The 14252-nt window shown below is 46.5% G+C and overlaps 1 protein-coding gene across 3 annotated transcripts in view; it reads right to left on the reverse strand.

Moving 5' to 3' along the window:
* PNPLA7 (patatin like phospholipase domain containing 7) overlaps nt 1–14252 on the reverse strand; it is a 150924-nt gene that overhangs the window by 78906 nt on the left and 57766 nt on the right. For all 3 annotated transcript variants that reach the window (XM_063433004.1, XM_063433003.1, XM_063433005.1), the window contains 2 exons: nt 13462–13593; nt 12623–12746 (listed from right to left, as the gene is read on the reverse strand). In XM_063433004.1, the coding sequence (XP_063289074.1) occupies nt 12623–12746; nt 13462–13593 (256 nt within the window). The remainder of the gene's footprint in view (nt 1–12622; nt 12747–13461; nt 13594–14252) is intronic.

A 14252-nucleotide genomic window follows, 5' to 3' on the forward strand; every position in this document is an offset into this window, starting at 1 on the left:
TGTAGACGTTCTTGTCCAGTTTTCCTTCTCTCTCCCTATATCTAGGACGCTGGTATAGGGGTAAAGGGATTATGGGACAGGATTTAAGCAAGCCCAGTAAGGGCTGGTTAGCATGTGATTTAGTCGAAGACAGAGAGGGTGAGGAAATGGTTAAAGGTGTTGAAAAGATTGCGAACGTATGTAGAATTGCTGTACCGACATGTGGAAGATTGCAACCAGAAAGTTGGCGTAGGTTACTGACAGAAAAGAAAGGCAAACTTACAGATAATGGTTTATTAAAGACTGCTGAAGCATGGTATAGAGTAGCGAAGGCTATTCAGCTAGAAGGTTGGGTTGAGGAAGAGATAAATCACAAAGGTGTGAAATTGTTTGTGTATCATAATAATTGTGTTGCTGGGGTCTACCCTCAGCCAGCGCCCAAAACCGGCGCCCAGGGAATGTCTATCCCCAAGGTTCAGTCAGCCATAAGTGATAGCCAGCCGACTATGTTCCCCACTCCCAATCCTCCTAACACCCATCCCATTACCTCCCCTGTCTGCCCGGTCCTGAATTCTGATGGATCTTTCTTTTCCCCTTCCCCATCCTTGACATTCCCATCATCCTCATCCATCCCTACGCTACCTGCTATACCTTCCCCTACCATTTCATCTGCCATCCCTTCCCTACAATCCCTCTCCATTAATGATCCCCTCCCCTCTGCATCCGCCCAGCCAACCACCTCTTCCACCCTCACCCCGGCTCCTCCCTCTACTCCCACCCCTACCAATCCCTCTCCGTCCCCTCCCATCTCCGCCCCAGTCCAATACCCCACCTCCTTTCCCTCCCCAGCCTGGCCCTACCCCTTCCCATATCCCATGGCCCTGCCCTATCCCGGATATCCACTACCCCTTCCCCAAGCCACTCCCCAGGTTCCGGTTATGCCCAGTCCGGCACAGGTTGCTCCGGGTGTGCCCACATCTAACATGGCCGCCACTCCTTCCCTTAACCCTAATGTAACACCTTTTCCGGCCACCAATATGGCGGCCCCCAGTTCGGCCCTGATGCCGGTAATTCCCGGTGACTACCTATCCCCAGGTTATGACTCGCTAGCCACCCCTGCATCCGGGGCTCGTTCCCAACCACCGATCCTTTCACCTCATGCGGGCCCTGCACCGCGCAAAAGAGCCAATATCATAGAATTCGATGATGACGAGATGGACAGGGTGTCCCATGTCTCATCGGAGCTTGCCGCGGGAGCCCCAACTCATCGTTCTATCGACGACCCCTTTGGCCACAAGGGTCGGGGAGAACAGGCCCCTCCTAAATATGTTGCTTTCAATCCCACTCAAGCTAGTGCTCTAATGAAATCACTCCCTGACCCAGAAAAACAGCCTATGCCCTTCTACCGAGGGATAGTTCAAATTCAAAAGACTTATTCCGCCGCATGGCGTGATTTGCTGAGCATTTGTGCTATCAAAGCAGGGGATGCATATTGGCCAAGTATGGCCCGACACCTCAGTACAGATCTGCTCAGCAGTGATGTTGATTACCCCTCTGGAGTAACTTTTTGCACCCAATTAAGAGAATGGGCTAAGGACAAACTTGCGGATCAGGCTGCTGGCCTTACTGATGTTATTCAAGATAAAGGAGAATCAGTGGAAAGGTTTCATGCAAGACTGTATCAAATGTTCACAGATTTGGGGTTTGATCTTACAGATAAGATTCATTCACAAATGCTGTCAGGTGCGTTTGTCCAAGGTGTTAAAGACTCTATACGCAAGGGAATCATTGCTGCACGTCCTGAATACAAGGTTGTTCCCTTGGATACCCTGCTTTTAGTTGCTAGAGGTCTGGAATCTGTTCAGACCCCAAGAAGACCCAATCCAGCTCCACTCATGGTGGCCCGCGCTACCCCCATCACCTCTGGCACCAAGGGTGTCAAGTTAGAGGATGTAACTTGTTTTAATTGTGGGGCTCAGGGACACTACAGAAGTGATTGTCCGGAACCTAAAAAGGAACCTGGGGCACCCAGAAAGTTCTCTAAACCTGCCCCAGGCCCCAAGACCGAGAAAAAGATTCCAATTATTGAAGAACCAGATGATTAGGAACCTGGCAAGCCTGTGTCTGTAACCCCTGTAATGGCAGCGTCTACAGGGGATAAGGGAGGGCCACTTGCCACAGTGACTTTGCCCATTGAAGACCATCCTACTACATTTCTAGTTGACACAGGTGCAGCCCGTAGTGTTCTACGAGAACAAGACCTGCCAGACCCATCCTTCCTGTCCAGTATTGATGTCTCTTGTGTTGGAGTGGATGGCCAGCCAAGACGTAGCCCTTTAACAACTCCACTACGAGTTGGCTCTAGCCTGCTTGCTCGCTTTGTAGTATCCTCCACATGCCCCATTAACCTGTTAGGTGCTGATGTTCTCTCACGCCTGCAAGCATCCATCACCTTTACCCCGGATGGGCAGGTAGAAATGTTTACACCTCTGTCTGTATCAGACACTTCAGCCCTATGCTCTTTGCCTCTGATGCTGCATTTAGAAAAGCCCCGTGAGGAGGCAGCAGAATTAAGGTCCAATTTCCCAGAGGAATTAAAAACACAGGTGCCCGCTAAGTTATGGTCCTCAGGCCCAGAGGACATAGGTCACCTAAATGTTCCCCCTGTGGTGGTAAAGCTTATTTCAGGAGCTAAGTTACCAAGAAAACCACAATATCCATTAAAACCAGCACAGTCTGCTGCAATTTCTGTCCACATCAAGGCACTCTTGGGGAAGGGTGCACTTGTCAAATGTAAATCTGAATGCAACACCCCGTTATTTCCTGTGAAAAAGAAAACTCCAAAGGGTGAGCCAGAGAAGTACAGGATGGTTCAGGATCTCCGTGCTGTTAATGAAGCTACCGTCCTGGACACCCCTCTTGTACCAAATCCTCATACTCTGCTCTCTGGAGTCCCACCATCTGCAAAATTCTTCACAGTTATTGACCTGGCCAATGCCTTTTTCAGTGTCCCACTGGACCCATCCTGTCAATACCTGTTTGCTTTCACTCATGAAATGCAACAGTATACCTGGACTGTCATGCCCCAAGGGGCACAAAATTCTCCAAGCCAATTTGCTAAGGCCATGGGCACCATCCTTGACCCATGGCAAGCTGAGCACCCAGAAGTTGTCCTGCTTCAGTATGTGGATGATCTACTGCTGTGTGGAGATGATATTCCCACTACTGAAAGGTGTTCAATCAGTCTTCTTTCCTATTTGGCAGAACAGGGATGCAAAGCTTCACTCATCAAGCTACAATTCTGTCAATCTTCAGTGATCTTCCTTGGACATTGCCTATCTCAAGGTACCAGACATCTTACTCGGGACCGGGTAAGAGCTGTTCTGGACATTCCACCTCCAAGGACTTCAAAGTCTCTTCATGCCTTCCTAGGCCTCATTTCCTACTGCAGAGCATGGATCCCAGAAGCCTCTCTGCTTATGCAACCTCTCTATGACGCTCTTAAGTCTGACCCGTTTTGTCTGACCAATGACGCCCTGGACAATTTCGATGCTTTAAAACGTGCCATTGCTTCAGCTCCTGCCTTGGGCCTACCTGACTTCTCCAAACCTTTCAAATTATTCGTCTCTGAAAGACAAGGCCATGCTACAGGAGTCCTCACCCAAACTAATGACTCAAGAGGCCGCCAGAGGCCTATTGGATATTTCTCATGTCAACTGGACATTGTGGCCAGAGGGACTCCTTCCTGTCTCAGGGCTGTTTTTGCTGCGAGAGAACTCATAGAAAGAACCTCAGACCTGGTCCTTGGCCACCCTCTGGTTGTTTTGGCCCCTCATGACATTTCTGCCATCATCAACCAAGTCCAGCTCAAGCACGTGTCTCCAGCCAGACATCTGCGCTTACAGTGTCATCTTCTTTTGCCTGACAACATTTCCATACAAAGATGTCAAGTGCTTAATCCGTCCACTCTTCTTCCACTCCCTGAGGGGGGTATCTATTATGGATTTATCACGGATGAAACCTACATTCACCTGCTCTGTGGATGTATCAAGAAAGTCATGCATCCACATTTGACATTTTATGAAGGCGAAAAACCTCTCTGTGAAGGCCCAGATCACGCCTTCTGCACCATGTGGTACAAACCGAACATTACTCCTGAACCTTGCTATGAAGATGAGCTTTACCACCGGACCGATGTAAAGCTCACTGCACAAGACTTCTATTGTGACTCTGAAGGCAATAGCATGGTCTTGATCCAGCTACCTCAACAACTTAACTACCTTTACCGTCATTGGGATACTGCTATCCCACATATTCCTGTTACCAAGTTGAAGACAAGGTCATGGAATGATCTTGGGCCCATGGCAAAACTATGGGCCACCATGAATGAAGAACAGCTACAGGAAAATGGTATTGTCAAATACCCAACAACTGACCTTCTAGAAGCATGGCCACGCCATTTCCTGGAAAAGGAATTCCAAGATCTGGTCATAAAGAATGATTATGACCCAGAAACACCTCATGACTGTTTTGAACAGATGAAAATGGAAACAGTGCACTTACCAACTGTGCATGAGAACCCATTACCAGATCCGGATTTTACCCTGTTTGTGGACGGATCGAGATATGCCGATGAAGGAGGAACATATCACACAGGATATGCCGTAACCACAACAGATGAAGTCATTAAATCATCATCCTTACCGCCAGCAATGTCTGCGCAAGAAGCTGAATTACAGGCTCTGACTTCAGCATGCAAAATTTCCGAAGGAAAACGTGCCAACATCTATACAGATTCAAGATATGCTCTGGGTGTGGCACATGACTTCGGCCTAATTTGGAAGACTAGAGGATTTCTTACCACCGCCGGTACACCAGTCAAACACAGCACTGCAATCAAGGAGCTAATGGATGCCCTCCTACTCCCCAAAGAAGTGGCCGTTTTGAAAGTCAAGGCCCATGGGAAATTGGATACAGATGAAGCAAAGGGCAACCATTTGGCTGATCAAGCTGCTAAGTTAGCGGCCAGGGATCTGCAGGAAGTGGATGAAGAAGTGTCCGGACAAGAAGAAGAAGAAGAAGAAGTCCCTATTTTTGCTTTGCAAACTCTTCCTACTGATTTGCGAATTTTACAAGAACAACAAGCTGCAGTCACTCCTGAGGAAATCCAGAAATGGAAAAAGAAAGGAGCTGTCCAAAAGGACGGAATATATTACAACAACTTCAAATTTTGTCTTCCCAGAAATTTATACCCAGCAGTGGTCCAATGGGCACATGGGCCTGCACACCTGTCAAAAGAACTGATGGCCGCCCTCATACAGAAGTATTATGAAGCACCCGGAATCACAACATTGATAAGCAACTTCTGCAAAGCCTGTGTTATTTGTGCAAAATGCAACCCGGGAAGACCAGTCAAGGTGCCTGCAAAGAACCTGGCAAAGCCCATGTACCCCTTCCAACGAATTCAAATTGACCACATCCAAATGCCCAAGAGTGGGCCCCATGAATATGCACTAGTAATAGTGGACATGTTCTCAGGCTGGCCAGAAGCCTACCCAGTGGCCAATATCACTGCAAAGACAACCGCAAAGCGCCTAATTACAGATATTGTATGCAGATTCGGACTCCCAGAAGTCATTGAGAGTGATCAAGGCCCAGCCTTTACAGCAACTGTGACTAAAGAAATTTGGACTGCTCTAGGGGTGACTCTAGCCTTCCATACCCCTTACCACCCACAAAGTAGTGGTAAAGTGGAGCGCATGAATGGCACTCTAAAAACCAGAATGTTAAAAATGTCACAAGAAACAAAGATGCCCTGGCCAGAAAGCCTACCAATAGCTCTATTTAGTGTTAGGCACACACCTAGAGGGAAGCATTCACTGTCCCCATATGAGGTTCTATTTGGGACAGCACCCAGACTAGGTTGTTATTATCCGCAGCAGTTGCAACTCCAATCAGATGTTTTAGTAGACTATGTAACTGAACTTGCAAATGTCCTAAACAAAATACATGCCCAAGTTTTCTCTTCAATTCCAGATCCCGAATTGGATACAGGTTCCCATAACCTACTCCCCGGAGATTGGGTCCTGGTTAAGAAGTTTGTGCGGAAAAATACCCTAGAACCGAGATTTGACGGTCCATTCCAAGTTCTCCTGATTACCGCAACCTCCGTCAAATTGGCCGGTAGGCCAAATTGGATCCACGCTTCCCACTGCAAGAAATCTCCTGCCCCAGAGGAAGCGAATATCGCACAAACATGTATCTCTGGTACATCTTCTCCTTAATTAGCCTTATGAAGGCCCAGCAAGTAGCCATTACCAAAGACATTAGTGGGTACACCTTCTGGTATAATTCATCATGCACCCAGGTGGCTACTTATACCTTTGACTACTGTGATATTGTAGAATGCCCATTTCCCACACCACAAATCCAGAGCATCTATAGAGATATCCCTCATTCGAAAGACCCATATGTTTGTGTAGTTGACAAGCAATGGGGGCACAATTGTGACCATTGGGGGGCGGCGGGGTGGAATGCCGGGCCTGCCTGGGGTTACAAACCAAAAAGTGCCGTAGCTAAAGTAGATGATCGTGGTAGATCGCTTCTCCAGAGAATGACTTTAAGAAAGCCTGGGGGGAGCACACCAATGAAATTAATCCTTAACATTGAGCACCCAAGCCCAACAGATGCAGACCAGTATGTGATGGGAATGTACTGGAAAAGGGGTTCCTACCAGAAATTAGGGCATTTCTACCTCAAAGATATGTGCAACTCTTCTGAGTGGCAAGGGGCCACCCATATGGTCCCTAACCCATTAAAACCCCATATCCAGACCTTTCAGGACATGATGGCCATTGCTAACCCCACTTTTGAAGATACCATGGCCGCTGAAACAGGTTTTAATGATGTAAATTTATGGTTGGAATGGATGAAATATAATGCTAATAAGCATAATAGAACCGCATGTTATGTGTGTGGAGGTGCCCGGCCTCACCTGGGTACCGTACCTTTAATCCTACCCGTAGATATAGAAGAATGTGTTTTAAGCCTTTTTGCCTATCACTATAATTTTAACAGGTCCATATGTATTGCATGGACAAAGGAGTATCCTCTTCTAGCCAAAGACGTCAAACCCCCTGATGGTATTACCGTATATAAAGGTAATTACACTTGCTATGCCATGTACGATGGTATTGGTAAATTTGTGGGTAACTTTTCCAAAGGTTATTGTGCTACATACAGAACTGTTCCTGTACGCTTGCTGCAACACCATACTAGGTCACTAGGAGACATTTACTGGTTGTGTGGGGATTTACAGCTGAGATCCAGAATGGACACGGAATGGTGGGGAGAGTGTACTTTGACTAAGGCCATTATGCCTATACATATTATTTCTGACACACACCTCAACACCCATGAGTTCAGCCACACTAAGGTTAAACGTGACGCCCCAGTGAAAGGAAGTTTTGATCCTCATGTATATATTGATGCCATTGGAGTGCCCAGGGGGGTGCCCAATGAGTTTAAAGCTAGGGATGAAGTTGCTGCAGGATTTGAATCAATTTTTACCATAGTTACCGCAAACAAGAATCTAAATTGGATAAATTACATTTATTATAATCAACAGCGTTTTGTCAATTACACCAGAGACGCCCTCCAGGGGTTGGCCGAACAGTTACAGGCCACATCCCAAATGACTTTTCAGAATAGGATGGCCCTAGATATGATCTTAGCCGAAAAAGGAGGGGTTTGTAAGATTTTGCCCGACACTATGACATGTTGTACCTACATCCCAGAAAACACAGGCCCTAATGGTAAAGTCACACTAGCTATAGAAAAATTAAATGACTTGTCTGAAGAGTTAAAAAGGAATTCTGGGATAAAAGATCCCTGGGAAAGATGGTTTGGTTGGATGACAGGATGGCAAAAGGCTTTAATGCAGATTGGTATGGCTATACTAATTTTTCTTTTTATCTTTGCTCTTCTCTTTTGTTGTGTCCTCCCATGTCTGAGAAAATCCCTCATGAAGACTGTTGACCAAGCAACACCCACTTTGACCCATCTCGAAGTTGATGACCAAGAATTCCAAGACATCAACTCACCCTGTCTGCCGCTGCAAATTATCCCCTTTGTTGATAAAGTGCAGGAATTCTAGGAAGGGACTAGATTAGGGACAGCATCTGTCAGTGAATGGTAAAGGCCCCATGTGGAGAAGTGGTGGGTTAGCTGCCATGGGATACCCTTGGGTGTGAAGCGTTCGAGAGCCATACTGACGGATGGTTAGCCTATTAGGGTCAGATCTAGGGACAGCCTTGCACTTTGCATTAACATCTAGCTAGCGGCCACGGGGTCTCTGTGCCTTTGGGTTAACACGTCTTCTGATACTAACATAATAAAGTTTTATCTCTTAGAATCTAACATTTCATAGGGGGGACTGATGTGGAATTATTAAAAATCTTTATTGTACTTGTATTGAATTATTGTACTAACTCCATTTTAACTTTATACTGTGACTTCGTCCTCCATTTTGTCCTCCTAACCTGACTTCTTCAATCCTCCATATTGTCCTCATGACTTAACTTGTTCATTTTAAAACTACATTACGTGACTGAACTTCTCAACCCAATTAATACAGTAGACAAAGACTGTGTTTCCTTCAAGGACAAGTACCAGGAGGTGCTGGCTACTCCTTAAGACTTGCTGGCTACTCCTTAGAGCTTGTAAGATAGTACAGTTTGAAGGCCATAGAACACAGTAGTAATGAAATGTTCTATTCATAAGAGACCTTGCACCTGGACATAAAGCCTGATATCATTGACCGTGTAAAATGACGCTTAGGACCCCCTTGTCCCCCACCCGTGTCCAGAATAATCCCACCTCTGATGGGTGGGCACGGGACTAACCTCTTAATTTTACGAACCAATAGGTAAGACACTAACCCCGTCACTTAACAATTAATCCAATTGATGATGTTTATTTGCTGATATTCTAATAATCAATGATGACGCAAAATGCCTCTTAAAAGGGCCTGCGCGCCCGCTTTTTCTTCACTTGCCAATAAACTTTCTCGAAGTTATTTTAACCTGAACCTCGTGTGTCAGACTTAATTACTTCAGCGTATATACGCAATTTAATTTTATTGATTTGGACAGGAACAGATAGACATTTGAACATTTTGGTTTACTTTCAAAAAGTACCATAACAGGTGCAGATCTTTAAGTCCACCTACGGTGTCAACGCGAGCTCGCCGGTATTTCCGTTTGGGGAGTTCTCGGGACAAATGTTCCGGACGTGGCCGGATTCCACGTATGGGAGTTGTTGGGCATGGCAGGCTGCAGTATGGCATCTTGCGGGAGGCCCCAAGCCGCCAGGTGCTTTTTTGCCTCTGGTAGGTCGGTTATTAGATATGTGTCCGTCCCATGGAGCACCTGTATTTTGCGGGTTGGGCGCCACTGATATTGTATGTTATGTGCGCGGAGCAGGGTAGTGAGTGGCCTGAGGGTTGCGCGCCATTGCATTGTTCCCCTAGATAGGTCCGTGTAAAACGAGAGGGACATGTCTTCAAAGGCATAAGGTGTGTTTCCCCTGGTGGCTGCCATTATGGCCATTTTATCTTGGCGTTTTTGGAATTTAACTATAATGTCCCTGGGTGCTGTCGCTGGGGCCGTCGTGGGTTTGGGTATACGGAATGCACCGTCAATGCTAATTCCCTTGGCCTGTCTTGCGGGTAGAATCGTGCTTACCAGACGTCGAATGAGGTGAGGCACCTCAGCATCAGAGACAGAATCCGCTATACCTCGGATTTTGAGGTTTTGGGCCCGCCGCGTGTCCTCCATTGCCGCCATTTTGTGTTCCGTTTGTATGCATTGCAGTTGTAGGGTAGCGATATCTTTCTGTACAGTTGTAAGTTGCTGTTCGTGGCTCAAGGAGTCTCGCTCGACTGCATCCACCCGGTCCGACAGGCCTTGGATGTCTCTCTTCATTTCCGCCATGTCGGCCTGGATGCCCCGCCGAAGCTCTGCCAACAGCTCCCTCATCTCCATTTTCGTGACCGGTGCAGCATCCGTCTGTACCGCGGGTAGTGTCGGCGGTCTCGAGGCGGGTAAGGCCACTTCTTCTTGGTCTGAGAGTGGGTCGTCGGAGTTAGTGAAGTCGTCCACATAGCCTGTGTAATCCGCCATGTTATGCTCCAGGGCTCCCTGTGCTCTCCGCCACAGGTCTCCAATACTGGCACCTGGGCGCGTGCCGTCCGATTTTAGTTTTTTGCTCTACTTCCCCATGCTGACTGGTTTGTTGGGGTGATCAGCTTGTTTTGTACGATTTTGGGGGGTGATATTTTGTAGTTTGTTGGAAAATACGCTTGTAAAATCACGGAGCTCGTCGGAGTTGCGACCACTCTGTTCGGCTGTTGGCTCCGCCTCCCCCCCCCCGTCACTCCATTTTATTCCAAATTTATATTAAAAAAAAAAAAAAAGTGAATGAGGGGGCGGAGCCAAGCTGCCATGCAGAGAGGTCGCACATGAGACAAGCTCCGTGCCAAAACGCTTGTATTTGGCCCAAAAGTGGGCAAAAACCTACCGAATCGACGATTAGACGACCTGGAGAAGTGAGCACTTACATGCAGAAGCCAGACGGCAACTTTCCTGACCGAAATCGGTGGCATCTGACCGGGGATAGACCTGAGGCCTACTCAGACGAAGCAAGAGAGGCGTCCGACATCCACGTCGTCTGTTGCTAATCGTTCAGAGGTCTCCCAGGTACACTTCCTCCCCCCCCCCCCACCGGTGAGGGATATCCCGGTACTCTGAACTTGCAACGGCTAAACTAAAGCGGGGACCGTTCCACACGGCTGGCACAGCTCCGGCAAACACCAGGCAACTGGACCGCAGCTAAGATGGCCGCCCAGCGAGAACCCCAAAAGCGGAGCGCACACGCCCAACCATACACACACCCTCTGGGGGAATTTGACCGGCTTTGCCAGAGCTTCTGGAACATACTGCGTGAACGAGGACTGCCTTACCGCCGGGCGGCAAAACTAGTGGCTACATGGATTCGTCCAGTAACCCGCCGGCGCCATTACAGGCACCCACCACAGGCATCCGGGAAGGCCAGGCTACGCACACACCACCGCCCTCACGGGCAGGAAGCCACACCATGTTACACGAGTGACCAAGCAGACCCCCACACCAAGGCAACAAAGACTGCTAAACCAACCTCCCACACCAGCTACTTCCACGACCCGAGAGCCGGCGCTCGACGAAGCTTGACCCTGTCCCCCCCAAACTACAACCGCACAAGAACCACGGCCAACGGCAGCGTGACAGCACACCTCCCCACAGACTGGGCATCGGGTGAAAGGGAGGTAAGACCCGGTCTGCCTGATGGCCAGCTCCGGTGATGATATCTACGCAGACGACCCGGCAGAACCCACTTAAACTGAAGGACGAATGTAACAAGCCAACACCCACGGACATTGTTCTACTCATAACATACTCTGTCCCTGCAGCGGACTAAGCTTCTAACATCTGAGTCTCCAATGCTATTGCGGGACACCAGCTTATTACCCTGTCATGACTGACATGGGCCCCAGAGGCTGCCAGGCGGCTTAACGGTCTTATTGAGGGTTATAATCTGTTAAATATTGGCTTCACATGTTTCACCTTTACCACTCTTAAATGCATTACTTTGCCTGTACTACCCTGTAGTAACTAATAGCATAAGGTACCAACTCTGTTCTCTTAACTTTAAATGCAGCATCAATAATGAGTTTTACATAAGCTTTTATATTTTAAATTGCTCATAACTTAATGGTGCACAGTTTACATACTTACTCAGCTTTATCAACATCTGACTAGCTAGGCCTTCAGGACGGCGGTTGTATCCCGGTACTGCCCCTGTTTAATTGTCTAACTTTTATTTAGCGTTTAAGTGACTACCAGCATACGATGGGTGTATAGCCTACTGAATGTCAGAAAACGTAAATATGTATTTAAAACAGTCTATCTCCACCTTGAGCAGTACAGTATCGAGCTAAAATGCATAGATCGGGGCAAAGCATGTAACCTACTGTCTAACCACTGACCATACCCACTTAGCCTAACATAACCTTGATGCATAGGCTCTAGTTTATCCTTATTTACCTACTCTAGGTTTGCTAGCCTAGTATAGTTTATGTTGTCAATATCTCCATATATTCTGGATTGTTCTCACAATGTATCTCGTAAGCCCACACTATCCAGGTATATAAAACATAGCCAACGCATAGACCTAGCCTACAGTAACCTAGCTACCTACACAAGCGACTGTTATTACTTGTTATTATTTTAAAAATGTGCCTGATTATTCTGTGCCCCGCATGTTGAGCGTGGGAAAAGTTGGAGGACTGCTTTTGGGGCACCTTCTACCTTCTTGTGACAAATATTTGCACAACAAAAATAAAGAATTAAAAAAAAATAAAAAACTAAAAAAATAAAAAATAAAAAAAAAAAGTGAATGAAAAAAAGAGTTAAATAGGAGATTTTCAAAGTTGGTAGAGCAGATTTCCTCGAACAACTTGTAAATGAAACTCATCCTAGTAAGGTGTGCGCAGTATGTGAGACCGTAAGTAGGAGTCAATGACCCGGGACAGAGTATTGAGACTTACCACGCCAATAAGATCGCCTCGGCCATATTCACCCGTTAGCTGCTTCTTCCCATCATCTTTCCTTATGACGGATCGGAGTCGCCCGTTCAACACGATGAAAGTACAGTCAGATTTATCCCCTTGCCTAAAAGAAATAAGGACAGCTGTAAATGGTCCAAAACATAACAAGCCGAGACACAGTGCCTTTATATATATATATATATATATAGATAGAACGGGGATATTGACAACAAGTGACATACAGAATACTAACACATACAAGAGGTGAAGCGGATTTGAGATACATTGTTATGTGCCCAGGGACACTTACTGACAAGGTGGTCTGACATAACAAGTACGCTGGCCAGCCGACAGGATGAAAAGCCAATAGATTTCTACCCATTGCAATCATCGAACAATGCAGACCAGGTAAACAGCCAGCCAGATTTAATATTTAAACGTATATAACCCACAGCAGATAACGATCTGCAGGTTAGACATAAGTGTCTCTGATGCCCCAATTTACCAGATTACTAAAATGTCCTAATATTTATTCACAAGGTTTTTTTTAGATATAAAGAGAACACGATGTATTGCGTAAAGCTGCCCTACAACTTGGATAAAAAGAAGATTTTAGAGCTTTACATATGAAAGCTATTTTCTATTGATCTCCATTAATTTCCTTGTGATGTGTCCCCTGTGTTTGTGAGATTTTGGGAACCAGTGACTGCTGGTGATTTGTGAGTGATTATCTGAGCCACACGTGTGACAGTAAGTGACGCTGTGACAAGATCGAAGTTCCTGTACAGAGGCTGACACACTGGAGGCGACGCATTGTGCGGGAGGAGACAATTTATTACCTGTAGACTGCACGTCCTGCTTCAACTTCCATCCAATCCAGAGCAAAATCAATCTGTCTCACAAAAGCAGACATCCTCTTCACCACGGTGTGAGCTACTCCAAGCACCACGCTGGGCTGCTCCCGCATGATCCTAAATAAACAAAAACACGCATTACGCAGTCAGAATGGAGGGCAATTACAAACTTTCAAAAACGATTGTTTAAAACATTGAAGCATTGATGACATATTATAGATATAATACAGATACAGTAACTGCCTGTTCTATTTAATGTGTCAGACGATGATGGAGATTCTGTGCAGTTATTCTCTGTAATGAATGTTAAATAATGCTGGGTCACCTCTAGGCAGTTCGGACGCAAATCTCAGACAGAATTCCAACCAGACATGATTCAGCTCATTAAAATACTTGCAACCCGAGACTGGAACTACTCTAACTCCCATTAATCTTGGGCAGTAATGGATCATGTATGTCCCAGTGTTGCCCTGACAGTTAACAGTACATTAACCCCTACACTAACCCTACACTGCCCCAATATTTACACTAACTATTAACCCCTACACTGCCCTAATATTTACACTAACCATTAACCTCTACACTGCCCTAATACGTACACAAACCATTAACCCCTACAATACCCTAACACTTACACTAACCATTAACCCCTACACTGCCCTAATACGTACACGAACCATTAACCCCTACAATACCCTAACACTTACACTAACCATTAACCCCTACACTGCCCTAATACGTACACGAACCATTAACCCCTACAATACCCTAACACT

This window comes from Pelobates fuscus, chromosome 9, assembly GCF_036172605.1.
Source record: "Pelobates fuscus isolate aPelFus1 chromosome 9, aPelFus1.pri, whole genome shotgun sequence".
NCBI lineage: Eukaryota > Metazoa > Chordata > Amphibia > Anura > Pelobatidae > Pelobates > Pelobates fuscus.